The sequence below is a fragment of the Syngnathus floridae genome, chromosome 20 (assembly GCF_059516105.1).
Source record: "Syngnathus floridae isolate MCC-2025c chromosome 20, RoL_Sflo_1.0, whole genome shotgun sequence".
NCBI classification, from domain to species: Eukaryota; Metazoa; Chordata; class Actinopteri; order Syngnathiformes; family Syngnathidae; genus Syngnathus; species Syngnathus floridae.
In genome coordinates this window covers 667501-695408 of record NC_142432.1, presented here as the reverse complement: position 1 = coordinate 695408, position 27908 = coordinate 667501, and the positions used below count along the sequence as shown (strand labels likewise).

Genomic DNA, 27908 nt, shown 5'->3' with positions numbered 1-27908 from the left:
CCCATCATAGGCTTTCTTGCATAACATCTCGGAGCTCGATTTGATCAGCGCCCTCCTCGTGGCAGAAAGGTATCTGCGCCGAGAACAGTGACGGCAAAACGTGTGATGGATTTACCTCACGGGATCATCTCATGACTCAAGGGAAAGCTTCTTGCGTCTTCCTCGCAATCCGTTTGGTCTCAGCGTTCCCATCTCGTCCAATCACGATCCATTCATCTTCTTCTATTGAGGCAATCAGAGCCCCAAGTGCACTTGAGCTCATTGGGCCGTGAGCGAGCAATTGCACAAGGTCACCCGCTCCATGTATTTCGTTCGATTCGTGCCGGTGGGGATGAAACTGGCGTGAAATGTATTCTTACGGCATGCCTTGGTCCTGCTTTCATGCAATTTGAATGCAACTTGTACGAAGAGCTACACTTTTCATATGAACTGCAAAAAACAATCAAAAGTGAGTCATATCATTTTCCCAACAACTGGCAAAATAACCGATTTCTTTCCAACCCATCCATCCCAATTGGGTTGAATTGTTCGGACAAGAGTGATAAAGCCCAAACGGGGTGACACAAAAACAGCGCTTGTGCTTGCGCTAGGTGCCATTCAGCGGCATGAATAGCGAATGTACCAGAGACGACAAAACAACAACAAAAGCAAAAACAAAGGCCGCCAGTGTGCAAGCTTGACATAAAGGTGCATAAAGTGCTATTGTCGTCGCTTCCAGTGTCACTGGGTTGCTTGATGCAAACGAGCGAGCGAGCGCTGAGCTGAGCTGAGCTGAGCTTGGAAAACGTTGTCCGTGTACACCTGTTGCAACGCAGTCACCCTGCAGTTGTGCTGTCTTAACGTTTTTCCAAGAGAATCAGGTCAGAATCAAAACAAAGTGACAAATGTCAATGAAATACACAACAAATGATACGTCTATTAAACACGAGGTTTATCATAAATTGACAGTTCATGTGCAATGCTACACTATTTAACAAGCAGAAAAACAAGGGATGAGTCCGATGAATGGTGCAGCATTGCTATGATATGCTTTCATTGGCCGGTGGATGTGCTCTGTAAATTCGGCCTAGCAACAAGTGACAAGGAAAACGGTAGCTGAGAAATTCTGGTTTTCTACTTACCAAGTGTCGTTATTCCCGGGGCCTCATTCAAAATGATTAGCACATCCGTACATCCAGTTTTGTTTTTTTCCATAGGCCTTTGGGGGCACTTATGGTCAAGCCCTGGGAATTCTGCCTAGCGACACGTGACCGAGGAGAAAAAGAATCTGCACAATTTGACTGATCTTTGCATGTGTTCCCTTTCCCTGAGGGAAAAAAATCAAGGTATGTTTGGCACACTGATCCACAGCAGGCGTCCATCCGTATGTACAGTCCATCTTCTTTTTCTCTTACGCCCGAGAGCTCCTATATTCATCGGGGTTCACGTGATGGTGATGATGATTGTACAACGGGTTGGCAAAGGACAGCCTGGCGTCCCTCCTGGACGAGCTCTGCCGAGTGAGGAAGATGAGATTCGTGCATCCATTTGAGATTTGCCAATTCGACAAAGGGAGGAGGAAAAATGACAAAAAGAAAGAAAAAGGCTCACCTCGGTCTCCCTCCTCCAAGGGTACACGCTGATGGAGAGACCCCCGCCGTCGTTGCGGCGCCTGATTGCACGGCGCTCAAACTGAAATCGTGCATGAATGGGAAAGGATTGAAATGTCAATGAAGACTTGATGAGGAAACATAACATCGCATTTCTGAAATTCAATCCAATTAAAAGTAAGCGGTTCATTTTGATCATGATTTGAGGAATCCCATTTTTTGCAGCACTTTCACTAATTCGATGATATCGGCCATAGTAAACATCAGCGGGGATGACGAACGACCGGGCGCTGCTCTCTTGTCAATTTGTACGACCGTGAACACGAACGATGCCCCAGAAGAATTGCCGAATGATGGATCGGACATCACCTCTGCCTTCCAGTCGAAGGCGGGGCCATCCATCGTCCCGTAGTCGGTCGGGCTGCGCTTCCTGCGGAAGAGGCGGCGTCATCGTTATCGGGAGGGGGGGAAAAAAAACAAACATCATTACGGACGACGACTCACATGGCTCGCCATCGCTTACTGCACAGAGCCAGGACGCAGACGGCCACGCCAGCCACCAGCAGCAGCATCCCGACGGCAATGCCGGCGTATACCGCGTCTGACAACCGCCATTTGTTAGTTCCTCATTGGACCGTGCCCATCGATGCAAATGTTGAAACCTTACCGAGCCGCGTGGCCTCCAGCCCGTGTGGCGTCGGAGTGGAGAGCGGCGGCGGCGGCGGCTTGGCCCTCACGTGACAGCGGTTGCCGGTCCAGCCCGGATTACACCTGAGGGAGGACGGGGAAACCAATTATGACCCAGACAAAATGTTACAATGCTAACATCTAGCATGCTAACTAGCGTCTTGGGCCTGTAATGTTCCTTTCGGAGCTTCTGGTGCCTAAATGCTAAGGCCAACCTTTTGAATGTTAACACAGTCCACATTCTAAAATGTAGCACATAAAACAATTCCAGTACTGGTGGAAATTCCACAGCTGGACACAAAGCTGCCAACGATTAGGCCCTGTTGCTGTCCTCGCAAAACCAAGATGTTCGTCCAAATCCACATCTGTTCAGTATCAGCGGGCTTTCCGCGCTTCAAATGTGGAACACACATCTATCGGGATGTCGTTATCATCTAACGCGTGAACGGACGGACGGGGCGTGCGTGCGCGCGTGCGTGCGCGCGTGCGTGCGGTCATGGCCGCGGGCGGGCCTTTCTTCTTGGACACGCTGCTTTCAAAGCTGTGCGTAGCTAAAATGATTTGGAAAAGACTGCTCGAAATGTATTCAAGAGGTTTTGATTTGTGTGCAGTCGGGGGGGGGGGCGACTTTGTCAGGTTGTTGAAGGGGGTGAGGCCGAAAACTTTGAAAAGACTTTTTTAGAGGTGCAGGTAGGTAAAAAAGCTGCTCTCTTCCCTACACATATCACATTTGAGATACTTGGTTGGTGTGTCAAAATATTGAAGGAGTTCAAAACAGAATTTGAGACTGACATCCCAAGCTAAAGGTAAGCACACGGAATCAGCCACCATCTTCCCGGATCGTAAGTGAAGAGTCCCAAAGCGCCAACCAGACGGATGCTTCGTGTTTAAATATTGACCAGCACGATCCATCAACGATTCCGTCGCGCCTGCGGTGAAATGTATCAAGGTGAGAAACCGCTCACCCTGGCGGAGGAAGAAAGCCGGCCTGATTTACAGGTTGCTGCTACATGTTTCACGGAGCGAGACGGATGGAATTTTTATGTCTCACCAGGCGAGATAAGGTTGCGTGTGCGCGGCTTACATGCAAACAGGTCCGTGCTTCTCCACGTGGCACAGACCTCGTCCCAGGCAGAACATGGCAGGACAATCTGCATCATAAATCAAATCCAATCAATAAATGAGAGTGACAACCGGGTAGTATTAATAATTCACGTTTACGGCATTAGCATATGCCGAGCCTGTCTCGCCGAAATGCCCCCCCCCCCCCCCCCCCCCGCCTATACTGAATGACAACGAGCTCGAGTACGCAGTTTCTGTTGCCATGGAAACGGCATCACATTAGCGCTGAAATAGACAAAGTCTGAGTGTTGTGTTTGTTAGGACTGGGCGGTATGACATGAAAATAAAATGTGTTATTTTTTCACAAGTTAGGTTTCAGATTTTGGAATGACCTGATTTGTTTGTTCTCTGACCATGTGACGCAATGCAATGGATGGATGGATGGATGGATGGATGGATGGATGGATGGATGGATGGATGGATGGATGGATGGATGGATGGATGGATGGATGGATGGATGGATGGATGGATGGAGGGAGGGAGGGAGGGAGGGAGGGAGGGAGGGAGGGAGGGAGGGAGGGAGGGAGGGATGGATGGATGGAGGGAGGGATGGATGGATGGCCTTAGCAACAATAGAAACACTGGCGCCGTAATCACAAGCGTGCAAATGTCGTTATGTTAAGGTCACATGGTGGGTGACACGCAATGAATGGCAAGTTGGAAGCAATTTTAAGCTTCCGTGTCAAACGTCAGGGCGGCAGGTAGAGAGCGGGAAATGAGGAATTCTGGAAGAAAGCTGCCAGATTCTGACAAGAAAGCACGAGATATGCTCACTAACAAGCTCACAGAGATACAGTGCCGTGCCGTGTCGTGCTGTGCGTGCGTGCGAGCGAGCGAGCGAGGCCCTCTTTTGGCACAGCTTCACTCAGAGATGTCAAAAGTATCAAATTCACTCTAATTGAAGCTACTTTAAGACACAAGTTCAAAGTGGTAAGTTTGGGCAAGGGGGTTTACCGTCACAACTGGACTCATCTGCCAAGAAAGGCAAACAGTCTGCAAAGCGGTCGCAACGCTTCTCCACGGGAATGCAAGAGGACAAGGCGTCGCACAGCAGTTCTCCTGGCCCGCACCGCAGCAAAGCTGGACACACGGGAGGGAGCGTTCGCAGAAGGCATCGAAAAGACGAGTCGTCGGCCACACTTACGACAGTCGTGCTCGTCCTCGCCGCGGCCGCAGTCGGCCACGCCGTCGCAGCGCAATACGGCCGGGAGGCAGACGTCGTCGGCGCACCGGAAGCGAGCGGCGGGGCAGCCGCCCTGCGGGGGGAGGGTGCCCGGTACGGCCGTGGGGCAACGCTCTTCGTCCGAGCCGTCCGAGCAGTCGGACTCGCCGTCGCAGCGCCAGCTTCTGGGGATGCACTGGAAGGAGAAGACGCACTGGAAGTGCTCTGAGCTGCAGGTGAGAGGCTGCGGAGTCACAGGAGCTGCGGATGACAGGCCAGGTGAGCTGGCTCCGGCAAGAATGCAACGCAACCAAACGGGTACGTAAATAGGCGGCGGCACGGAAACAAATAGATAGATGGCCTTCACCTCCAGTCACGCACTCTGCCGTGTAGGTGATGTCATCCAGGGCTACGTCAGTCCACATGTCTCCACCCACCTCCGCCTGGAAGCTGACTCGAAAAGGCGCCCGGTTGGACAGGATGACGCTGGCGTAGGTCCAGCCCTCGGCTTGGTTCCCAGCCAAGGCCCACATCAGCAGCGGCGTGCCGCTCGCTCCCACCGTCAACACCTACACACCGATCGTGTCTCTCGTTCTTAGGCGCGGCTCTTTTTCAAAACGGAGCTCGGGCGCCTTCAGCACCTTCAGCGTTCCCATCCTCTCCGAGCCGTGCATGTAGTACCAGAAGCGCAGGTGACACAGGCCCACGCTGGCTGGGAAGGCGCCAACGGTGGTCACCCGGGCAACGTCGCCGTTTTGCTGAGCGGCTGAGTGGATGTAGAGGAAGCTCCCCGCGCCACCTTTGGGAGACAAATGCAGCATGTACCATTAGCCTTTAGCGTTTACCACGCTTGAGAAGAATCCAAACAATCTGTCGGCTGCAATGAGAGCCCCTCGCCAACCGGGACTGTGGTCAGAAGTGGGTCCAGTTCCCGCTCGTTGGCTGCCGCGACTGATCCGCCAGTCAAAGTCGTCGTCGGTGTCCTGCGCCAGCTGGCACCTCTCCTCCCATCGGCCGTCGTCCGCCTCGAAATTACACGCTCCCGGCACGGCCAGTACGCCGCCTAAAGGTTTGTGTCAAACTATCAGATCAATTGACCCGCCGCTTAAAAGGAAGCCCAACGGAACGGCTCACCGCAGTCCGACTCATCCGATCGGTCGCCGCAATCGGGCTTGCCGTCGCACCAAAGGTGGGACTCCACGCAGCGGCCGCCGTCGCACACAAAATCGGTGATGGCGGGACAGCTCGGTGGCTCGGCCAGACCTGCTCGCAAGTATTTACTGTTGAGTACTTGAATATCGGATGAACTTGTTTCAAAAAGACATGGCTGACGCATTCAAAATGCACATCAAGGTGCTTTTGGGCTCCCGTATATCCTTCAACAAATGAATTTGGTGCAATAGACATAAAACACACACACACACGTGTTCATCATTACTGAAACAAAGCCTTCCCGCGTTCCGCACGGAAGGATGCGAGTGGCCGACAAAAGGATGTCGAGAGAGCTCCGAGCATCTTTCCGCTTGCTGCACCTCATTTAAGACCGACGGACGGGGAGGAACAGGCAGCAGGGAGGGAGGGAGGGAGGGAGGGAGGAAGGAAGGAAGGAAGGGGGAGTAAAGAGGAGAGAGAGGGAGGGAGGGAGGGCGGGAGGTAGAGAGGAAAATAGTAGCACACGGGAAAGGAAGGCGTAAATAAGAGCAAGTCGACATAAGAAAAAGTCAAGTTTCAATTTGGCAATTTCATCATTCCACTCACTCGGGGCGCAGTCTTTGTACTCCAGGTCGTCCAAGGCGGCGCCTCCGCTGACGTCGCGCCACCTCACGCCCTCGAATATCAGCCGGAAGTTCCTCAGCCTCCTCAGCGCCACCTCGGCCCGCTTCCAGCCGTTCCCCTGGTGGCCCGTTTTGTTCCACGCCTCCCACATGGCGTTCTCCGTCTGCTCATTAGCGGGACACATCCACAAGACTCATTAGCCAGCGCGCGCAAAACTCCTCGTTAACATCATTTGTCGCTTTTCGGACTGTGTCTCCAGTTATCGTTGCCGCTCTCACGCCGCATATGGAATATATTAAAAGAGAGGGAGGCCAAGTATGTCATTCCTCCGCAAGTCTTTTCCCATGGCAGCAGCCAGGCACCACATGGTGACTAATGCGCCGTTCAAACCAGCGATGCGACCCCGGAGCGGAGCAGAGCGGGACTTTGAGCGGGCCGCCATCAGCCAGCGCGCGTCACGCGTCGTCTAGCCGCTTGCCGGCGTCACCTCGGGAGTTATGAGCAAGATGTGTAATTATGCTGTATTAATGCAGCAATCAGCTTTTCTGTGACAAGCGGTCGCATTTCTTGCTCTAGCGCTGGATCAAGACTTTTAGATTAAAAAGGCCGGCCGATGGCGTTCCTCTCGCTCGCTCGCTCGGAATACCGTACGCCCGCCACCAAAGAGAGGAAGCGGCTTTACATTCGCAAGATGACTACTGAAATATTGTCACGACCGACCACAGGCAGCTCCTCAACCGTCGCCATATTTCCTTTCGATGTGCAATCGTAGGATGACAAATCAAATGAAAACCATGTGAACCTTGTTGTTCTGTGGTAAGGCAACATACAACATGGATGCGCAAAAATGAGCATGGCTTTTTATTTTTGCTTTGAAAGCACAATTTTAGGAGCCTACAAAGGAGAACTCCTCCTGGAAATTGTGACTACGTACATTTGAACCGCGCGCAACATAACGATGCGAGACAAAGCACGGAGGGGGAAAAAAAGCAGGAAGTGGAACAAAAAGAAGCTCAGGGCAACACACTTTGCTTTACCTTGACCAGCAGGCGGATGGTTCCCGAGGCCTTGTGAGAAATGTAGTACCAGAAGGAGAGCTTGCAGATGGAGCTGGACTCCTTCCACTGAGAACTGCTGATGTGAGCCTTGTCGCCTTTCAGTCCCACCGGTGTGGCTTCCAGATACAAGAAGTGACCTGAGGACGTTTTCACCAGCGGCGTCACGTCGCCGTTCCAAAAAACGGCAAGGAGGCGGGCGACAACAAACCGCTCTCATCGTTCAGCGTGTGGTCGTACGGCGGCCGTACGCTCTGCGCCGAGCCGCTTCCCAACGACCAGTCGAAATTGTCCGCCGGCGAGTTCTTCCAGCCGCACGGACCGTCCTCGAAGGAGCAGGACGTGCCGCAGCGCTCCTCGTCCGAGCCGTCGCCGCAGTCGTCTCGGAAGTCGCAGCTCCGCTCGGAGGAGAAGCAGCGGCCGTTGGCGCACGCAAGGAAGCCCGGAGCGCAGCCGCCTGGAAAGGACAAACTCAAATCAACGTGGCCTCCCTTTTGGAAAGTGACCTCTGCTGGGAAATGACCTCTGCCGGGCGTACCTTCAGGAGGAGGAGAAGCGGCTTGGTCCGAGGAAGCCAGCAGGCACCCTGACGAAAAGGTGACGTCGTCCAGGCAGATGTCCCCCGTGGGATTCCGCCCCACCCGTCCTTCCAACGTGACTCGGAAGTCCTCGGGGTGGCTCAGCGGGACCTCCGTCATCCGCCAGTAGTTGCCCTGGTCGCCCGTCAAGTTGAGGAGGAGGTGGAGTCCCCCGCGGCGGCTCTGCCGGAACACGGCCAGCGTCCCGATGCCGTCTCCGTACATGTGCAAGAAGAAGCGCATCTGAAGGGGGGGGGGGGAGCGGGGGTAATGTCACAATGATGCTCATTTTGTGTTTTATTTGAATGCTTTATTTGTCTGTTGGCTCAACCCTGCCGCTAATTTAGCCGCTAGCGTGATTGATGGAGCGAGTGTCAGGTCGAAGGCGCGAGACGACAGACGAGCGGGGCGGTCGATTACTCCCGCCGACGGGCTGACAGCTGCGATTTTTATGAAACACTCGATCTCATTTCTAAAATTGTAATTAATTTCTAAAATGAAAAGATGGCGTAATTTGCTGACGAGCCATAATTCTCAATCTTTTCTTCTGCAAATGATTGCTTGTTACAACATGGAAAAGAATTTGTGCCAGACCTTGCACTGGGAGCTCCTGCGGCTCAGCAAGGGCCCCGAAATGCGGGCGCTATTTCCGGCCGCCTGAGGGAAGGAGCTCTCCAAGTAGAGGTAGTGCCCGGAGGGGTCCCTCAGGGTGTGGTCGGTGGACGGGCCCATACCGAGGGTGGGGGTGCCGGCGGCTTTGATCTGCCAATCGAAATCGTCGTCGTCCGAGCTCTGGCGCCAGGAGCACAGGTCGAACTCAAAATCGCAACGGCCGTTAAAGGCTTCTGAGAAAGAGAGAGAGAGAGAGAGTGGAGATCGACGCGTTCCCGCCACAATTTCAGGCCAGCTGCACACTAACTGCAGATGTAAGGTTCCTCGTCCGAGTCGTCCCCGCAGTGGTCGATGAAGTCGCACAGGTTGTCGCGGGGGACGCAGCGGCCGTTGGCGCAGGCGTAGCGCTCGGGGGCGCAGGGCGCTCCCGAGGGCGGCGGAGGAGGGGCGCAGTCCACAAAGCCCACGTCGTCGATCACCACGTCGCCCATGTAGCTGATGCCGCGCTTGGCTCGGAACACCACCTGACGGGCAACAAAAGTTTACATATAAAATGTGATATATGTATATTAGATTTATATGACTGATGACACCCAGTGAGCACTCAAATTTTAAAACGCTCACTATTTATGAGGCTCATACCAAAAGGCCACTCGTACTCTCTCCGAGTCCACAGGAGAAAAACCAAAAAACAAAAACGGGCGTCTCATCAACTTGGACACGAGGTTAATGAGCGTCGGCGACGTCGCTCCAAGAGACGCACGCTGAGTCTGTTGACCTCGCCAATGGAGGACTCATTAGTGCCACCATCACACTTGACTTGATCGATCGAGTATTGATCGAGTCCGTCGGCTAATGAGCCGTGTCAGCGCGTGGCAAAGAAATAATTGGACCGGGAAACAGCATTGAAGGTTGACGCGTCATTCGGACAAACATATCCTATTCAGACAAACCTAATCAGGCCTTGTCGTTAGCATTGGTCAACCAAATCAATTTTGAGGAAAGAAATCCGCAAAGCCACTCAGCAAGATGAACTATTAAGAGTCGAGCCACATCAAAAGTCTTGAGAAGACATGCGGCGCAAACAGACACAGGACTTTTGCAGCCATTTTAGGCTCATTTTGGTTGTTGCCGGACTTCCAAGACAAACTCGTGCAAAGTATTTTGCCTGATTGTTCCCACACACAGTTGATGTGACCATTTGGCCACACTCCAATTAAAAATGCTCATCGTTGTGTGTGGCAGCAAAAATGAATGACTCATAAAAACTTAGAATTTAGAAAATTCAGCTCTGTAAGCTGTGCCTGATAGGTAGCAAGACAGATGAGCGGTGCAGCATTTGGTTAAAAAAAAAAAGGAGTTTCCGGAGTGTTTTAACGACTTGCCATAAAACAAGAAAGTCCTTACTGGCAGAAATGTATAGATGCTCCAAATTAGCATGGACTCATGAATAGCAGCGTGTTAGAGTAAAAGCATTTCCACACCTGAAAGTCATTTGACAGCCCCAAGAACACTTCACCTCGTCTCCACTTGTTGCCTTGGTTACCGCTCTGAGACCAAACCTCATGCGTGATGTTACCACGCTTCAGCAAAAGCTGCAAAAGAGTTCAAGGGGACAGCTGTCGACGCTGACAACGGTGCAAGAAGCCATTCCCGCAGCGCTCGGCCGTCTCACTTGCAGGGAGCCCACGGTGAAGCCGCCCATGTGGTACCAGAAGACCAGCCTGCAATGCGGCCCGGTGGATGCGATGACCGGCGTCTGGAGGTCGCTGGCTTGGCCGTAGCCGCCGTTGGAGCTGTCGGCGCACATGTACCAACCCTCGGGGCCGCCCCTGGGAACGGACGTCAGCCGAGCGGTCAATCGATCGCAAAGAGAAAGTCGAGCTTCGTCTGCTCTTCCTCACAGAGTGTGGTCGGCGACGGGACGATGGTACTGCTCTCCGGCGTGAATGCTCTCCCCCTGGTCAGGTGACCAGCGGAATGCGTGCAAGGAGACCGGGGACGGGGCAACCGTCTCCCAACCGCAGCTTTTGCCACCTTCAAAATCGCAGCCCTCGGCCACTGCAGGAAAAAAGAAAGAGGTTGAGACGCTCAATTCATCCCGTTTCCAACAATTTGTTTTCCTACAGCATCATTTTTACCGCAGTCGTTTTCATCGGAACCGTCCGAGCAGTCCCGCCTGAAGTCGCACACTTTGCCACGGGCCACACACTCGCCGAGCCGAGCGCACGCAAACTCCCCTTGGGGGCAACGGTGGGGCTGAACCGAGGGGGCCGGCGTGGTCACCGCGGGGAGGGTGGCGTTGGCCTCGGGGAGCTCGCCTTCCTCGGCAAACGACGCGCAGCGTTATCGCTCCGACGGAACGCGTCGGCTGTCGCTGAGCTGACGCCTACCTCGGTGCGGGACGCAGCCCAGGAAGGAGAGGTCATCGATGGCAATGTCCCCGTTGAAATCATCTCCAACTGTACCTTCAATTACGATCTGGCCACAGGGAAATAAAAGCACTTTTCTTTGAGCGGGAAATCTGTCTCACAGGCCGAGTCATACCTGGAAGGGTCGAGCGCTGGTGAGGTAAAGAGTCTTCCTGTGCCAAACGTTGCCCTGGTCCCCGTAGCCTACCCACAGCAACTGGCCGCGGCCCGTCGAGGTGGTCCTCAGATAGATGGCGAGGCAGAACACGTGCGAGCCAAACATGTGGTAGTGGAAGCGGAAGACGCACGGGCTGCGGGAGTCGAAGGGGTCCTCGCCGCGCCCGTGGGTGGGCTGAAAGGCCGGGCTCAGCAGCACCGCCGTGTCCTTGAAATCTTGGGGGACGGAAGACTCTATGTAGAGGTAGTGGCCGTAGCTGGTACCCAGCGTGTGGTCCTTCCAGGGCCCGGTGTTGAAAGACGGGGTGGGGCCGCGGGTGCGGGTCCAGTCGAAAACATCGCCGCCGCCGCCGTTTGGCTCTTGTTTCCAGCTGCACAGGCCCTCCTCGAAGTTGCACTGCAGCTCGGGGGCTGCGGAACGGCAATCCTTCATGACCTACTCAAATGGACGGGGTTGGCAAAAAGCATTCACTCACAGCAGCCCTCTTCATCCGAACCATCGCCGCAGTCGTCCACCAAGTCGCAGCGCAACAGCTGATCAACGCACGCTCTGGTGCGCGTGCAGTGGAAATGCGTGCGCGGCGGGCACTGGGCGGCGGCGGCCGGCATGGAGCAGTTGTGGAAGGACACGTCGTCCAGCGCCGAGATGCCGTCAAACACGCCCATGCTGATTTTAGCCAGGGCGATTTGGAAGGGCCGCGTGATGCGACCCAGCTGGACGCTGACCCGGTTCCAGCGGCTGCCCTGCTCGTACAAAGTCCTCCATATGATGGTGTTGTTTTGGACCCCTCGGATGCGGAGGTACATGTCGGCGGCCCCCACCGATATGCCCGAATTGTAATGCCTAGAGCGAGTTGGCAAAAGGGCATGACGTGTGGCAATTGAGCGAAATAGGACGCTGAGGACCCTCACCAGAAGCTCATGGTGCACCCGGAGGCCGACTGCTGGAACCACGGTCCTCTGAGAACCGCCCTCGGGTAAAGACTGCTGCTGTTCTTCAGTATGAACATAAAGTGACCTGCGATGGAGCGACAATTCAGCTTCCCACGGTGTACGCACTATATGGTGTTCTAGTCCTTGACCTGACACCGCTACTTCAATTCCAGGTTGAACCGTAAAGTACGTATCCTATTTCATGATATGCAGGCGGAGGAATTGTGTCATATCTGCAGACTTGCCACACTCAAGCTCTTGGGACCAAAAGCAAAAAACAGAGCACACGGTGGGTGGCGCAAACAACAGACGCTGGATGGAGCATTGGGGATTCAGGGATCTGCTCGTACCCTCCGTGCTGTTACTGGAGTGGTCCGGAGGAGGCGGGCGACCGTAATACTCCGGCGGGACATCGGCGGACGAGCCTCTGACCCAGTCAAAACCGTCACCGAGGGTGAGCTCGTACCAGCCGCAGGAGCCGCCTTCAAAGTCGCATTCCGAAGCTGGAGGAAGACGTAGGTAGATGTCGGACACGATCGCCCTTTTTTCAGTCGTTTGGCTCCGTTCCGAACGAAATGCAATTGTTTTCAAATCAATCCATTTTCGACCGTTGTACAAAGCGCTTACGGCAGTCGCTTTCGTCGTCACCGTGCGGGCACTGCCGGGTGAAGTCGCACACTTTGTCCGCCTCGATGCACGGGCCACCGCCCTCGCAAGCGTACCAGGGCAGCGGGCAAGCGGCGGTAAGTGGGGGCACACTCGGAAGCAAGACTTCAAAAACAAAACAAAAAAACACGTTTGAACGCTTTCTTTCGATGGGAATTCGAGAAATGTTTGTAGACATGTCAGTACCTGGCTCACAGTGGGGACTAAAGGAAACGTCATCGATGGCCAGCACCTCTGCTGCGTCACTGTCCTCTGTTAGACTCCCTCCAATGACCACCTGGTGGACAGACAAACACGAAAAATATTGATTTTTTTGACGTCACGTAATTGACATGTAGGTGTTTGTATTTGAGAGGCCTTTTTTGCGCCATCCCCTGAGGTTTCCTCTGGGTGCACGCAGTGACAAAGTCCGGGAGGCGTCTTTATCTGTGACTTTGGATCTTTATGACGTGTGGGGGAGGAGGAAGGGGAAGAAGCTTGGATTGAGAAGTTGGGCTTTTAAACTTTGATTCAAAATGCAACAATACGTATAAATCAAGTTGTATTGTATTTGATGACAAAAATGATCAACTGAGCAAAACAAGTGCATTTTGAACCATGAGAATCATTCAAATAAGAAGAAGAAGAATATCCAAACCATACACACCCGAAAAGTGCTGTTGCTGGAAAAGCGGACAACAGCTCGCTGCCACGCTTGGGCTGGAGTGGAGCGCTTCCATAGCACAGTGCCGTGACCCTGGGGGCCGCTCTCCATCAGAACCTGAAGCGCTCCGTGTTGGGCCGAGACGTAATGGTAGAAGCTCATCTAATGAGAACACGCACAAATGGTTTGGGTCACGGGTCTGAAAAGGAGACGCGTGGATTACCTGGCAGGTGTCGGCAGGCCCAAACAGAGGACTTATTAGCTGTGCGGTGCTAGCGTCTCCTCTTTCAGGCACAAGGGACAGGAAATAGGCTGAAGAACGGAAGTGTATTGATTGAGCTTTTATTTAGCGCAGAGAGTAACCCAAGGTCTCAAACCTGATTGGTTGCCGGTGTGGTCGCGTTGGATGAACGCAACCGCCGTGGTTCTCTTCCATTGAGAAAACGCTTGCGATGAGGGCTGGATCAGGTCACAGAAGCCTTCGTTGAAGTCACATCTCTTAGAGTTGAAACCTGTGAGACGGAAAAGATCTTTTCATTTCTTTTAGAACTTTCCTTGCTGTTGCCATTTTAGTGAGGCCTGTGGCATCCATTTTGTTAAGTCACCATCTATTGTTATATCAACATATCAGTAGAGTGCGTGCGTGCGTGCGTGGGCTCGAGTGACTTACAGCGTCGCTCGTCGCCACCGTCGTCCGTGAAGTCGCACACACAATCCTCAGGTATATATGAGCCATTAGCGCAGGTAGAGTGCAAAATCAAACAAGGCTCAGTAAAGAACGCCAAAGTCAAGGCCACCAGCAACAATGGCCAAAATTTCCACATCACGGACGCCTGCTGACGTCTACGACATGACTTTGTCCAGTATGGCGAGGCTCAGTTTGACTGTGCGCTCCAGCAAGTCGTAAAGCGTCATAAATGGCTTTTATGGCGCTTACTCAATATGCTTGCTTGCTTGCTTGATTCCAGTCTCCATATTGAACCAATGGGAATGGCGCTCAGCCATAAAAATGCCATCCATTTTTTGAAGCAAACCCTCGCAGGCACAGGGAGAACATGCAAAGTCCACACAGTTTTGAAGGCTGCGTCAGAATCAAACCCACAACCTCGGAAACACTCGTTGGAACGCCACAAGTTAGAGTTCACTCGAGCTGCTGAAAAGAGCAAAAGGCATTTTGTTTGCTATGAAAGAAAGTCACAAAGAGGGGATAAAATAATCACAATATTCTAAGACTTTGACTCATGCAACATACTACCCAAGAGCTAATTGTGTATGTGGATTAACGTTTGTATTGTATATGTATTGCAGTATGCCGTAGGCCTGCCATAAACGCAAAAAGATTGAGATTTTGCTGCTACCTAGCGGTCATTCACTGTCATTCACTGTCCCCCCATGAATGCGTCATTGCGTCAGTTTCTTGCGTTCTACGTCATAAGAATGCGACAATGGCCAAGTTTTTTTTTTTTCCTAGTTCAACCTTTTATTGAAACCCAAACACATTAGGTATAATAACACCATCAACTACAGTGTAAAAGTGTTCAAGGCTTGGAGCAGACACGCTTCCCGTCCATCTCTCCCTGTCCTACCTCCATCGGCTAGCTGGCTCCTCGTCTCGATCGTACCTCCCATCCCAGGCTCGCCGTCCGTGGCAAAGCCGCAAGTCTTCTCGCCCTTCCCGTGCGTCAAGCTGCCCAAGTCGTCGTCGTCGGCTCGGGACCTGCGCCTGTACGCCCACCGTCTGCTTCCCCCAGCTGAGCCGCAACTGTAACGGTCGGGAAGCCAGCCAGACATTTGACACAATTAGGTACACCGCCCTTTTCAGGTGTACCTAATCACAGGCCACTTCATTAGGGAAAAATCATGAAAAGTGCCACACCCGCCCTCACTCCCACCTCCTGATTGGCTGCTTTCTTTGTGCTGTCACTTATGGACACTGCATTAGGTACACCGCCCTTTTTCAGGTGTACCTAATAACAGGCCACTTCATCATGGCCAAAACTGAACTGAAAGTGAAACGTGCCACATTGGCTGTTGTGTTTGTGACGTCCCTCCTGGACACTTCAGTAGGTACACCATAACTGGCCACACCTAATAACAGGCCATTGCATTTGTAAATGTGGGCAAAATTGTGAAAATAGGAACATTTTAAACTCAAACTCAAGTCAAAACAAGGACCCTCGGCAAGAACGCGTTTGGTTCTATTTGAATTGAGCTTTCTCGTTTACCGTAGGCACGCCAGTTCGCTCACTCGATCGCAAAGATGAAGACCAAACACTAGCTTCCTGGTCATTGTTGATATGCTGCTGATCACTTTAAAACCAATAATAATAATCATAACAAGTGTTGTCGTCAACGTCGAATGTCTTCTCTATGATGGCGCTTTCCTTGTTGAGCCTGTGCGCGAAGGAGGTGGTGAGCGATCATAGCTCGTCGCCACACTGGCTGCGCTGGGTGCCCCGCGAACTGTACGGGCCGCTACTGGAGGCCTCGTTCGCCGGATGCAGACCGCTCGCCGTCGGGGAACTGGTGCAGAAGTGGCCCGAGCGACGGCTGCGAGTCGGCGGGCGCAGGAACCGAGGGCAGCGGCCGCCGAGTCGCCTCTGTGTGCAGGCTCTGTTGCTGGCTGTCGTTAGGGGACTCTCCGATCAGAGGTTGGTGATGGATGCTGACTGCTACTCCCGTACAATCTGAAGATCATAAAGAACATTTTGTTTTATATTGGGGTGGGGACGGCCAGAGGAGAAGCGGCCACAAACTGCCCCAAACATATTTAGTCTGATTTGGATGTAATAGTTACAAATACATTTTGTTACTCAATGTTTTCAATTGACAGTAATGGTTTTAATTCAATAAAAGTGCGTCTATTACATTTTTGAATGACAATTAAAATAAACATGGGATGGGTGTGATTGAAGGTGGGACAGCAAGATTGCTTTTTTTTTAATACACTTAATTTTTATGCATAGTTGATGTTTTTAGCAAGCTCATTAACCCTAAACCTGCAATTAGATCTGCCCTGCAAGTACTGGACCTTTGCGGACTGCAAGGGGACGAGGGTCCGACAGTGGATTCTATGGGGGGATGGTCCCTGACCGTAGCGCTGTGCACCATGGTGGTCCAGGCCCGAGCCGGAGAAAGGAAGAGGCTCTGCGCTCTGGAACGAGACAGTGACGTGAAACGAGAGAGGGGCCAGCGCAAGAGAGTCAAGGAGGCAACTGGTGACACGAGCAATTGCACGAAAGGGTCTGTTGGAGTTTCAGGGGAAGCGGATTTGGTGAAGGAAGTGAGGCAGACAGAGAAGAGGCGCGAGAGCTCATCGATGGAAGGAGGCGGCAAGGAAAGCGGCACGCCGTTGCAAGTCAGGGCGGACCTTTTCGTCAACGCCCGCTCTTGGGAGCGCGTGTGCGCGGCCCTGAGCGCGGCGGGACCCCTGGAGCTCCAGTGTCGGTACCTGCACGTGGAGGAGGTGTCCGTGTCCAGCATCGGGACCCTGCTGGACTTGCTGCCGCCTCGGGGCCTGCTGGGGGTAGACGTGCGCTACAGCAACCTGGGCGTGGCGGGTCTGGCTCAGCTGCTGCCTCGGCTGGCCGCCTTCCCCAACTTGAGCTCCCTTTGCTTGCACTACTGCAACTTGGACCTTCGGCGGGACCAGCCGGGGCAGGAGGAGGCTCTCCGAGACCTCTCCCAGGGTCTGGCGCAGCTACGGGGACTGCGACGTCTCAGCCTCACCGCGCTGCGTTTGCCGGGACAACTTCAAGTGCTGCTCAGGTACATACACGCCTAAAAGCATTCCTTCCGTTGGTTATTGAGACGTGGCATCTCGTCGTTGTTCAATGTCTTCTTCAGTTCCCTGTCTCAGCCCCTGGAGGTGCTGGAGCTGCCTTACCTGAGCCTGAGCGCGGGCGATCTGTCCTACCTGTCGTGCAGCCGGCACGCCTCCACCCTGCAGCAGCTGGACCTGAGCGAAAACCGTCTGGACGCCCGCTCGCTGCCCTCCGTGCGCCGGCTCCTGTCGCAAGCGTCGAGCAGCCTCCGCCACCTGTCGCTGAGCGGCTGCGGCCTCAGCGACGAGCTGCTGGGCTCGCTGCTGCCTTCCCTGGGCTGCTGCTCGTCCCTGCGGAGCCTGGCCCTCGCCCTCAACCCGCTGTCCACCGCCGGCCTGGTCAAGGCGGTGAGGACGGCGGCGAGGGTGGCCTCCATGCGCCAGCTGCTCTACCCCAACCCCTTGGAGGACTACCAACCGGGACTCCCCGAGCTGCCTTCCAGCGCTCAGCTCCTGGATTGGCCTCTGGACGAGTCAACGGACACGGACGCCACCGGCAACCTCCTCCAAAAAGTGCTGAAGGACTGCGGACGCTCGGACATTGTGCTCACTTGCGACCTGCTCAATTATGATAAAGACTCAGCAGAATGATGGACATGAATGCCCTGTACTCTTTTCATATCTTTTTATACTCAACAGAATGTAACTTTTGTCATAATGGTGAGCAGCGACACAAGTCGTCATACTTCATTTCTTAAATGACAAACGTTGGTTGCCAACTCATTTGATGTCCCGTGTACTAAATCGCTACTCTGTCGATAGGCAGCTTTTACCCTGCTGCGATGAAAAAAAATGTAGCAATCATTAAAAAAAAAAAATTGATTTTTTTTTTTTTTTTTACAATATGTACACGTATTTCTCAAAGAAATAAACAGTGAATCATCTTTCATGCTTTAAAAGGAAAACACAAAAGTTGAAATTTACATATGCAACTATACACGAGTGACAAAATGTGTTTCAAAGAGATTGTACAATCTTTGCTTCTAACGCTTGTTCTTCTTCACAACTTTGGACAGTGAACTCCCTTGTGAAATAGTGCATTTCGATTTTACCCGAATGGTGTGCCGTCGCTATTCCAGAGTACACGTTCTGTTGGCCCGGATCTCCAAATGCAGCCATGGCCGTCAGCCTGAGAAAGTCAAATTGATTTTCACAATTGGCGGCCGGGCTCGGTTCCTCCCCAAAGCGTGTCAGAAATCACCTGTCCGCATCCAGACGCTCCGTGACAACAGGCGCTTTGTCGCTCTTCAGCAGGTCCCAGATATGAAGGCGAGATGCGGCGTCCAACACCCAGAAGACCGCAGGCCTAGTTTGGCTCCACTGCAGCGAGACCACCGCCTCGCCGGCCGTGCCGTCCGTCCACTCGACCACCGGTTTGTCGCGGCTGACCTCGTGTAACCGTACGCTGCCGTCCCCGCAGCCCACCTGGCAGGTCGACGTGTTAACGTTAAAAGCCTCGCTTGAATGACAGAGCAGTCATTATTATTACGATTCCGTTTGATTACCAAAAACAAGTTTGGCCTGAAAGGAGAAAAGTGGACGGCGCTGACATCAACGAGCCGGGTGGCCGACTCCTGCGAGGTGTAGCGCTTGGGCGGGGCCTTCAAACCCTGAGTGGTGCCGTGACTGACCAGACCCTTGAGTGGAAGAAACGTGTCGTTTTAAAACCTCTTCCAACTTTTATTTCTGAAATTTGGCCCGTGCTCACCAAGTTGGTGCCAATGAAGAAATGACTGGGGTCAGTGGGAAGAAATTTCAGATGAAGGCACTGCGGCGGCGGCCCTGGTTTGTCCACGTGCGACGCTGACGCCCTGCGAGGTAGACAAAGGTCAGGGGTTTTAAGATGCCCATCCAAAAACCACTGGTGCGCAGATATGTTACCATCAAACGCTGAGGCGATCAAATCAACAGCACAACCAACAAGATCATGTGACCTGCCCCCTCCCGCTCCCCTTAAATCCATCGCGGCAGCCGGCCTATTTTGAGCGGGCTCGCCCGGCGTTGTCAAACGATCATCACGCGCTGTTGGTCATAGCTCACCCCTCGGCCGTCACGCAGGCGGAGCTGTGCAGCAGCTTCACTTTTCCACCCGGCCTCAGACCTGCAAAAGCACATGTGCGCGCACGTGTGAGAAATACGAGCGCACGCAACGCAGTACGTTTGGCACACAAGACAGCTGTGAGGTCCCCAGCCCAGCCTAGCCCAGCCCAGCCTAGCCCAGCCCAGCCCAGCCTAGCCCAGCCCAGCCCAGCCCAGCCGTGGACATTCTCTCCCCTCTCAGACTGACATTTACAGAGGGTGATTTGGATTTTTTGAATCCCAGCAGAGCTACTAGAGAACTAAATCTGTCAACATCACAAACATATTGATGGATGGAATCTAAGTGCTTATTTTTCATATGCAACTTCAGAGCATTTGCCGTTCAAAGGTGTATGTTTATAAGGAAAACAAAACATGAACTTGCCGAGATCTGTCTGGGAGCCTGCCTCGTTGCCTTTGGGAAGTTGCACTACCACCTACAGGCCGCAGACAGAACAACCTTTAATACTTTGCCTTTTAAACAAACAAAAAGACCTACCCAAAGATTCAAGAGCCCGCTCTCATCCAGAGAGGCCAACCGGAAGGACAAGCCCAACAATTCTGGATATTAGAGGAGATGTTTCTCATTAGGACACTTTGAACACATTCCTCCTCATCCCCGGCATACGAGAGAGACGCTCCACCTTCTTCGGATGCTAAAAAGACTACTCCGGCGTTGGTGGCAACGACCTCCACCGACGTCACCGGCAGGGAATGGGCCGAGGGCACTGCATCTGCAAGCGAAAAAGCTTGAAGCGGCCGCAACCTCCTGAGAACAGGAAACTCGTGTAGGTGACGACATACCGGTCGAGAAGGTAGGCCGTCTGAAGGTCCACTCCTCGCCGCCCACCTTCAGCCGTTGGTGGTCGCCGTCGGGCTCTCGTAGGTCCCACAGCGCCACGGAGCCGACGGACGTGCCGGAGAACACCAGCGTGGCCTTTCCCGGGCTGAAACAGCAGCACTGCACCTGAGAGAAGATGGGCAGGAGTGGCCACTTGAAACATACATACGTGAGCGCACCTGGCGAGAAATGGAGCCACGAGACGAGACGAGACGAGCCAGGCACCTCTGAATCACAGAGCAGGATCTTCTGCGGTCTGGATGGCTCCCACATGTTCCACACGCAGATGACGGTGCAGTCGCGATGCTGCTCGGCATCGTCGGGTGAAGCTGGCGGCTTGTGAACAGACAGGAGCGTGTGTCTCTGCGCCTGAGAGAAAAGCACCTGGCTGACGGCGCGACCTGGATTACAACCAAAATGAATTTACTTCAACACATATGCTCAATTCAAGCCCACGTGATGGCACCTGCGCACCGCGGAGAAAAGGCAAGTCCACGTTGAGCCGCAGACTTCCGTCGCTGAAAGACAGGGTGTCCGATTGTGTCGTCCGGCCCTTGAAGGAACTCCTCTCGGTGTGATCCTCCTCCAGCAGCACCGCCATTACCTGTCGTCGACCGGGTGCAAAAATGACAAGGCGCTAACAAGCTAGCTGTCCAAAGAGAGAAAATTCACCTGGGAGGCGGCGCGCAAGAAGACGGCCAAACGTCTTGAATCCAAGTTCATTCCGTTCACGTTTCCACTTTCATGTGACCGCTTTGGATCTTCGGGACAAAAAGGCAAGAAATTGTTGAAATAAATCGTTGTGTTATATCGGCACACCAGCTCTCTCTAGTGGTAGGATAAAAGAAATGCTAAATTAAATAAATGAGAGTAGCTTTTTTTCTTTGATTCAATATATAGTCAATTTGTTGCAATTGACACACATGATTACATTTTGTGTTGATGGAGAGACAGTTATTTAGCATTTGTTTGTGTCCTACCGCCACAGGCGCCGCTGTGCTCTGCGGGATGCTGCGTCCACTTGTCACTCAAGTCCACCTCCTCGGTCTGGACGTCCCGCTCGGCATTTTCCTCATGACACTGGACGTAAGCCTGGAGGGGGATTGGCCGGAAGCAGCGTCATCATCATCATCGTCGTCATCATCATCGTCATCATCATCATCATCGTCATCATCATCAGCAGCAGCAGCAGCAGCACAGAATGTGACGACGTGTCACGCAAACTGACCTGCTTTGTGTTTGCAGCTCCAAAGTTCCTGATGTACATGTCATATTCGCTGACGGGAGGCAGATCCAGAAGGGAGAAGGTGGTGGAGAAATCCAGATCCATTAAACGAAGCAGCTCGGCGCTGCGTTTCCTGCAAAATTGAGGGAATTAAATTGGCCCTTTAAGTAAAAATGAAAACTCCCGTTCGGATAGCTTCTGAGCCTACTTTTGTCTCATGGCCACTTTCTTGCCGACTTCCCGCTGCTTCGCCGCCACAAAGTCGATAAACTTTCCTCGCTGGGAGCCTCTGCTGCTCCTCTCATCTGAGCTATTCACTGACAGTGACAGATCCATTTTTAGTCCACATGCACCGATTTGATTGGAAATGGTACATCAGAACAACCTCTGGACAATTCAGACTTTTCCTCTCCTCTGTCTTTGCTAAGAGTAGAAATAGAGACTCGGACACGTTCGTTCTCTTCGCCCATGGCTTTTTGGATGGCTTCAACCTCCTCGCCCAGCTCCAGTTTCTCGGCCTCTTCCTCTGCGTCCTCGTCCAGTTCGTCGAAATCCTCTTCGTAATCCTGCCGGAGTGACACGTGAATGACTGGTGAAAAAAAGGATGCATTGCACAAACGGGCGTAAAAAAAAAAAAAGAAAATCCTTACCGCTTTCTTGTTAAGCAAACCAATTCGAGCATGCAAATGTTAACAAATGACAGGTACAAAAAAATGAATGGAATATAAGACACAGCACTAAGAAATGTGAGTGGGCGGAGTGATATTACCTCAAAGTCATCTTCGTAGTCTGGTGAAGGCTCATGCTTGGCTACCTGCACAAAAATATCAAACAACGGAAGCAATGTAAACTCTACACTGGAAAAAAAAAAATGACTTGGAATGTTACTAGCGCGTTGCCAGCATCTTTGGCTGCCACGTTCCCTGAACGCATCATGTTCTCCTGGATCAAGTAGACAAACGACGTCATGTATTTAGGTTTGAAAGGATGAGGCAGCTACTGACCTCAGCTTTTGTCGTCTCGGTCTCACGGCCGTGACTCAGTCTGGAGTCCTTGGAGCTGCTGTGATGTCTCTCAGCGTCACCTATTTGCCGCCTCTCTTTCCGTCTTTCCCTCTCTTCAACTGCCCCCTCTTCTCGCCTCAGCTTTTCATCCTGAAGGACGGCGAGGAATAGTCAAACTAGCGCCGGGTCAAATGTCCGTACGTCACATTGGAAATGCTTACGTGATATGCTTTCTCTTTGCGTCTCCTTTCTCGCTCTTCTTTTTGTTTTCGGTATTGTTCTGCGGGGATGCGACATGTCGAGACTCTGGAAAAGTGACTGAGATCATCGGCAAGATTTACCTCTTTCTTCCCTCGACGGCTTCCTGTCCTGGCGCCTCTCTCGTCCGTCTTGGTCGTCCCGTCTCTCTTGGTGTCTCCTCCTGTCCCGTTCCTCCCGCCGTCTTTCTTTATCCCGCTCCTCCTTTCGCCTCTCCTTATCCTCCCTTCTCTTGAGTGCGTCTTCCTGCTCCTCCTCATGTCCCTTCCTCGGCCTCCATTTATCCCGCTTGTCTCTGTCCTCTCTGGAGCCGCGTGCACGTCTGCTCGTGTCCTCCAACCTGTCTCGCTCCGGCCTCCTGTCCCGGTCACCCCTTCTTTCCTCTGCGTACAAGTCCCGTCTGGCTCCGTGATGGTCTCTGTCGGGGATGGGAAGCAACATAGTCACATCAGTGTACATAAGCTGATTTTTTAGGGATCTGTTTTTGGTGTTTCAGATGACTTGACTGACCAGAATCTTGACTTATTTCAATTAAATATAAAGTTGGAGTCTTGTATTCTGTAATGACCTGTGGTCTCGGTCCCCTCGGGAGTCCCTAGAACGTCTCTCCGCGGATTCTCCACCGCGGTGCTGCTTTCTGTCGTGCTCTTGCTCCTTCTCCTGCTCCTTAGTCCTGGAAAGTAGTCTTTTCAGCTCGGCAGCAGACCAGGTGTCTTCCATGCTTCTTTTCTGAGGAAAATATAACATTCGAGGACATTGTGGCTGTGTAAAGCGCTTAAAACGAGCAACATGCTCGTGAGAAAGCGAACGACGACGACGACGCCAATTTCCCGCTGACATGCTGACGCTATGGATTAACTAACCGACCCGACGAGCGTCATGTATCACAAAATGAAAGCGTAAAATATCAATTATGTACCTTTTCGTTATGCATGCTGCCGCCGGGGATCGGAAAAGACAGCTTACATGTTTGCTAGGACGCCACAGTGACGAAAATCGTACTCTTTTCAGCTCCGGGTCCTGCGCATGCGCAGCTCTCCGAAACTAAGGAAAAGGCGTCCCTTTCGACTTGACGACAGACTTCTTTATCGATAGCAGAGTGCACAATTAAATCCAATTGTAAAACAAATGCGTCGTTTTTAGACAAAAACATTTTTTTACAGCAGAGTGCACAGTTAAATCCAATTGTAAAACAAATGCATAGTTTTTATACAAAAAAAAAACTTTTTACAGTTGTGGTACTAACTGTAAAAAAAAAAAATGCTGCGTTATTCCCGCCCCCCCAAAAAAATGATGTTGGCTTTTAAGGACTTCTGAAACACAAAGCAGAATGAAAATGAAACTTTTATTAGGAATTATTTTCAATGAGGACTACAAAAACAGAAAATGACAGCATGAATTAATGGCGGACTATTGTCATCACACTCTTATCAAATTGAGTGTTGTTTTGTGGGCTACACGCACGCACACATACACACATACATACACACACACACACGCAGATTTTTTATACAATATAAAACAGAAAGGAGACTCCCGGCTCGCCCATGCACGCTTCATTGTCTTTATATTACAACAGCCCCATCAACTCGGTGACACAGTGGCGGCTCTGCTTCTTAAAGGTTGTCAGTGTTTGCTCTTCTTGGACTTTTTGTGAGATCGGCTGTGCGGGGACCGAGACTTGGAGCGTGATTTCTTGCTCGACTTCTTGGGCGTCCGGGAGCGCGACCGCCGCGAGCGCTTGGGCGTGCGAGGTGATGACGGAGATCTGGGAGGACACAAGGATGCCAAATGAAGAGCGACTAACGCACGTTTCCATTTTAAAAATAATAATATGCTCAGCCTGAGTTTAGTCAGCCGTTTTGATTGCGACCATCCATCCATTCATTCATTTTGTGTGTACTACCTCTTTGAGGACTTCTTAACCAAAGAGCGCGGGGAGTCCTTGTGAGAAGAGCGCGAGGACGTGTCCTTTGAGTACGAACGCTCAGACCGCTCCGAGCGGGGGGACGGCGAGCGGGCCCGTCTGCTGCTGCCGCCGCCGCCGCCACCACCACGCGAGGGGCTGGGGGAGTTGCTGTGTCGTCGCTTCCTCTCGACGGCCGGGGACGAGTACCTGTCCGGACGGGAGGTGAACGCACATTACAGAGAAGGAACTTGGAGAGGAACCGCGAGCGCAAGTTTGACTCACTTGTCTTTCCTGGTGGGCGTGTCTTCCTTGTCCTTCTTCAAGTCTTTCAACCTGGTATCCGCTTTCTCTTTGTCCCTCTTCTCTCGCTCTTTGTCCCGCTCTTGTTTCTCCTTCTCCTTCTCCTGCAGCGGCACAACGGGAAACTTAGTAGGAAACTTCCAGAGCCACAATTGCACTTTTTTTACCTTCTGCAGTAGTTTGTCCCTGTAATGTTCCACCTGCTCCTGAAAGCTCTGACCGGGCTTCTTGGGCCTCTTCCCTGATTCCAGTTCATCTTGGAACTTCATGACTTTCACCTTGTTGGCAATGTTAACAAACATTTTGCTGTGACTCATATAAAAAATGTCATTTCCCTTTAATGATGGTGCCGTTGATTGGTTGTGCCTCCACACTGGTCACTAAAAGTTCTCTTTCATTCCTCACCTCTATCTCTCGGAGCTTGCTCCGCTTCTCCTCGTTCAGTTTGGCCTTCAGGTCGGCGTCGTCCCTGGCAGGGTTGGAGTAGCTCGGGGTGGCCACCGCCGAGCGGGGACTCCGCTCCTCGTCGCTGTTCTCCGCATACCTTCAAACACGCCCAACCGCCCGCTGGTTAAGAAGCAACACAGGTGGCCCGCAGGCGGCCCGCAGGCGGCCCATGCTGCAAAACAATCCTAGCTCACCTTTTTGGTTCTTCGGGCTGCTCAAATGCTTCCCATTTTGACGTGGTCACAGCTAAAGGCCCCCAAAAAAAAGAGGCGTTTAGACACAGCTTACGACTGCATGTGAAAATAAAAGGTTTGACTCCTCCCACCTTGAGATTCCAGCTCCGACTCATCCACGGCTTCCCATTTTGAGGGCGCCACCTTGAAAGTGGCCTCCTTGGACTGGTCGACTTGAAAAGAGAAGACAAGAGTCATTTCAACATAACTTGTGGACGCTCATCTGACGTGCCACTTTCGACTCACAAGGTATTCCGTCAATGTCCTCCTCCGAAGGCTTGATGGGAACGCCGTCCAGGTCGTCCAGCGGGGCTCCGTCGATGGTGGCTCCGTCGATGGGCCCGCCGTCGATGGGCATCCCGTCCACGTCCTCGATCGGCGAGCCGTCCGCGAACTCGCCTATCGGAGCGCCGTCGATGTCCTCCGCGGGCTCGGACTGCGGATAGCATTATCGTTGAGACACATTTTTTCTTCCTTTGGCGTTTGCGCCGATCCATATTTGAGCGTTAATAAATGTATTCTTCACGTTCACCTCGACGGGAATTCCCACAGGCTCCTTGTCGGGCGCCAGGTTAACGAGCCCCAAGAATATGTTCTGCAACTTGATGAGAAAGGGGTCGGGATACACGGCCCAGTCCTCCCACGCTCGGAAGCACGACATCACACGTTGCTGGAAGCCAAGAGACGAGACGGCTGAACGACGGCGTCCAACTTTACGAGGATTCGTTCCTCCCCGCGCATACCTTAAAGTTTTCACTCTGAAGGTGACCTTGGATGGTTTTGTACGTGGCGTTGAGGTCTGCAAAAATCTGGCAGAGCTTGACTTCAAAACTGTCAGGGGGAAAGAAGAAAATGGCTCAATGTTGGCTGGCAGTAGCTCGCTTGAAATCCAATTCTACTGATGAGCCCGGAAGCAAAAAGCCACTTTTTGTCTCCCTCCACATGTGTAAGCGGGCACTCACTATTTTCTGTAGTAGGAGGCGTTGGCCACTTTGGCAGAGGAGTTGTACAGCACGTCGGACACCAGATACAACCGTGCGATCTGCAAAAGTGTGAGTGGAGTGGATTGGAGTGAAAAGAATGAGCCATTCTTCCTGGTGTGTGTGTGTGTGTGCGCCTACCTTCTTGGGCAGAGGCGTCTTGAGGATGGAGAGGGACTCTGCGACGCATTCCACAATCTCTTCAGCGGCCTCGGCGTGCGTGAGACAGAACAACATGGCCTCGGCCACGTCGCCCCGCCTGGGCGTCAAGCCGCGGAGCATCTCCTCCAGCTTGTCCCGCTCGCTGCAAAACGTACAACATATCATTTGGCAACAATTTGGAGCTTTGTTTTTTTTTTTCCCCTGCGTCTTACTCTTCTTTTAAGCAGCCTTTCTTGAGCGAGTCCTCCTCTTCCTCCTCCTCGTCGCCTTCGTCGTACGGGCCGTGGAGGTAAGGATTGAGAGGCGGGGGGCGCCACATGGATCCGTTCTTGAACATCCTAAAGTCGTCCGTTCGCCATTTGACCGGCGCTTCGCCCTGGAAAGGTCATGGGTGAAAATCCAATCCGAATGGGCCGCACGCGCTCGACTGGATGGGCTGGCTCCAAACCTGCAGTATGGTGTAGAGCTTCCACCTGTAGTAAACATGCGCTGGGCTCTGGTTCTCAAAAAGAAACCTTCAGGGTTGAAGAACAAAAGCCAAATGTGAAAACGGCAAGGGAGGACAACAAGGGGTGAGCGGTGGCGGCGGCGGCGGTCTGCTGACCTGTACATGGGGTTGTTGATTTCCCGGTTCATGATCATGGCTTCAAACATTGGGCCTTCGCGTACCACAAACTCGATCATTCGGTGGATGAGAGAGAGTAAATTCCTACAAGAAAGACACAGTTAAAGCAAACAGATTCAGACCAGCTGGCAAGTCTAAAGGGCTACGCTAAACACTTCCATTTATGCTCGGCAGTGTGGAAACGCTTTGAATTGTTGCCTCCCCGACGGCGGGCGATATAGAAAAAGGACTTTATTCCTTTGAAATGACTGCCATGTTCGAGTCACTTGTCTCCATTTGTGCTGATGTCAAGCCCTTTTGTTTTAGCTGTGGTTGATTCTCAAGTCTAAGTCGCTATTTTCTAATTCGATCCTAGAAACAATAGATTGGTCAAAACAGCATTGGTTATTGCCAAATGTTTTGCAATCAAAGTACCAAAGCCACGACACGAGGAACGAGCGCTAGACTAAAGTGCGTCTTAAGAGAAGAAAGGCAACGTTCAAAACGCGTCATGTGACCATGCATAAATTGCAAACAATCAATCTATCACTTTGCCTACTTCAATGTGAAGGACAAATCTCAATTTGTGTGAATGCCCAGATGTCGGTTACTGGTCAAGTGCAGTTGATTTG

General features: G+C 52.4%; 4 protein-coding genes across 7 annotated transcripts in view; 1 reads left to right on the top strand and 3 right to left on the bottom strand.

The window, feature by feature from the left end:
- Positions 1-914: 914 nt before the first annotated feature.
- malrd1 (MAM and LDL receptor class A domain containing 1) lies at positions 915-15886 on the bottom strand. Of its 4 annotated transcripts, none has more exons than XM_088363530.1 (35): positions 15304-15886; positions 14998-15173; positions 14082-14564; positions 13789-13923; positions 13635-13723; positions 13415-13573; positions 12955-13045; positions 12730-12873; positions 12453-12605; positions 12082-12187; positions 11646-12013; positions 11129-11580; positions 10975-11062; positions 10723-10902; positions 10486-10642; positions 10257-10413; positions 10066-10176; positions 8889-9105; positions 8564-8814; positions 7930-8212; positions 7603-7848; positions 7374-7531; positions 6319-6499; positions 5695-5823; positions 5462-5623; positions 5202-5359; positions 4928-5129; positions 4543-4821; positions 4353-4478; positions 3361-3427; positions 2257-2360; positions 2094-2190; positions 1959-2019; positions 1591-1671; positions 915-1492 (listed from the first exon to the last, which is right to left on the bottom strand). In XM_088363530.1, exons 3-35 carry the CDS (start codon positions 14233-14235, stop codon positions 1391-1393), a joined length of 5448 nt encoding a protein of 1815 aa, XP_088219656.1. In that variant the 5' UTR covers positions 14236-14564; positions 14998-15173; positions 15304-15886; the 3' UTR covers positions 915-1390. The 4 variants fall into 4 exon arrangements, with proteins under 4 accessions (XP_088219656.1, XP_088219657.1, XP_088219654.1 ...); XM_088363531.1 differs by having other exon boundaries at positions 15034-15173; XM_088363528.1 differs by lacking the exon at positions 14082-14564 and having other exon boundaries at positions 14998-15886.
- On the top strand, positions 14852-18119 carry LOC148380611 (leucine-rich repeat-containing protein 14). The gene is made up of 3 exons (XM_088363533.1): positions 14852-16062; positions 16421-17179; positions 17258-18119. The coding sequence occupies exons 1-3, from the start codon at positions 15782-15784 to the stop codon at positions 17823-17825; spliced, it is 1608 nt and encodes a 535-aa protein (XP_088219659.1). The 5' UTR covers positions 14852-15781; the 3' UTR covers positions 17826-18119.
- On the bottom strand, positions 17843-23682 carry dync2i1 (dynein 2 intermediate chain 1). The gene is made up of 22 exons (XM_088363532.1): positions 23561-23682; positions 23210-23370; positions 22725-23059; positions 22605-22663; positions 22384-22533; positions 22149-22193; positions 21765-21945; positions 21588-21696; positions 21383-21512; positions 21135-21246; positions 20827-20915; positions 20629-20758; positions 20380-20555; positions 20118-20280; positions 19958-20047; positions 19813-19874; positions 19699-19750; positions 19275-19335; positions 18943-19045; positions 18740-18871; positions 18436-18659; positions 17843-18363 (listed from the first exon to the last, which is right to left on the bottom strand). Exons 1-22 carry the CDS (start codon positions 23573-23575, stop codon positions 18192-18194), a joined length of 2751 nt encoding a protein of 916 aa, XP_088219658.1. The 5' UTR covers positions 23576-23682; the 3' UTR covers positions 17843-18191.
- Positions 23683-23967: 285 nt separating this feature from the next.
- Positions 23968-27908, bottom strand: part of u2surp (U2 snRNP-associated SURP domain containing) — a 7836-nt gene continuing 3895 nt past the window's right edge. Inside the window, exons 11-25 of the mRNA XM_088362943.1 lie at positions 27277-27381; positions 27121-27187; positions 26885-27048; positions 26652-26814; positions 26493-26572; positions 26274-26361; positions 26063-26200; positions 25777-25966; positions 25623-25703; positions 25492-25543; positions 25256-25394; positions 25018-25128; positions 24833-24954; positions 24548-24757; positions 23968-24409 (exon numbers count right to left, since the gene is read on the bottom strand). Coding sequence (XP_088219069.1) covers positions 24268-24409; positions 24548-24757; positions 24833-24954; positions 25018-25128; positions 25256-25394; positions 25492-25543; positions 25623-25703; positions 25777-25966; positions 26063-26200; positions 26274-26361; positions 26493-26572; positions 26652-26814; positions 26885-27048; positions 27121-27187; positions 27277-27381 — 1852 coding nt within the window. The 3' untranslated portion in view covers positions 23968-24267. The remainder of the gene's footprint in view (positions 24410-24547; positions 24758-24832; positions 24955-25017; positions 25129-25255; positions 25395-25491; positions 25544-25622; positions 25704-25776; positions 25967-26062; positions 26201-26273; positions 26362-26492; positions 26573-26651; positions 26815-26884; positions 27049-27120; positions 27188-27276; positions 27382-27908) is intronic.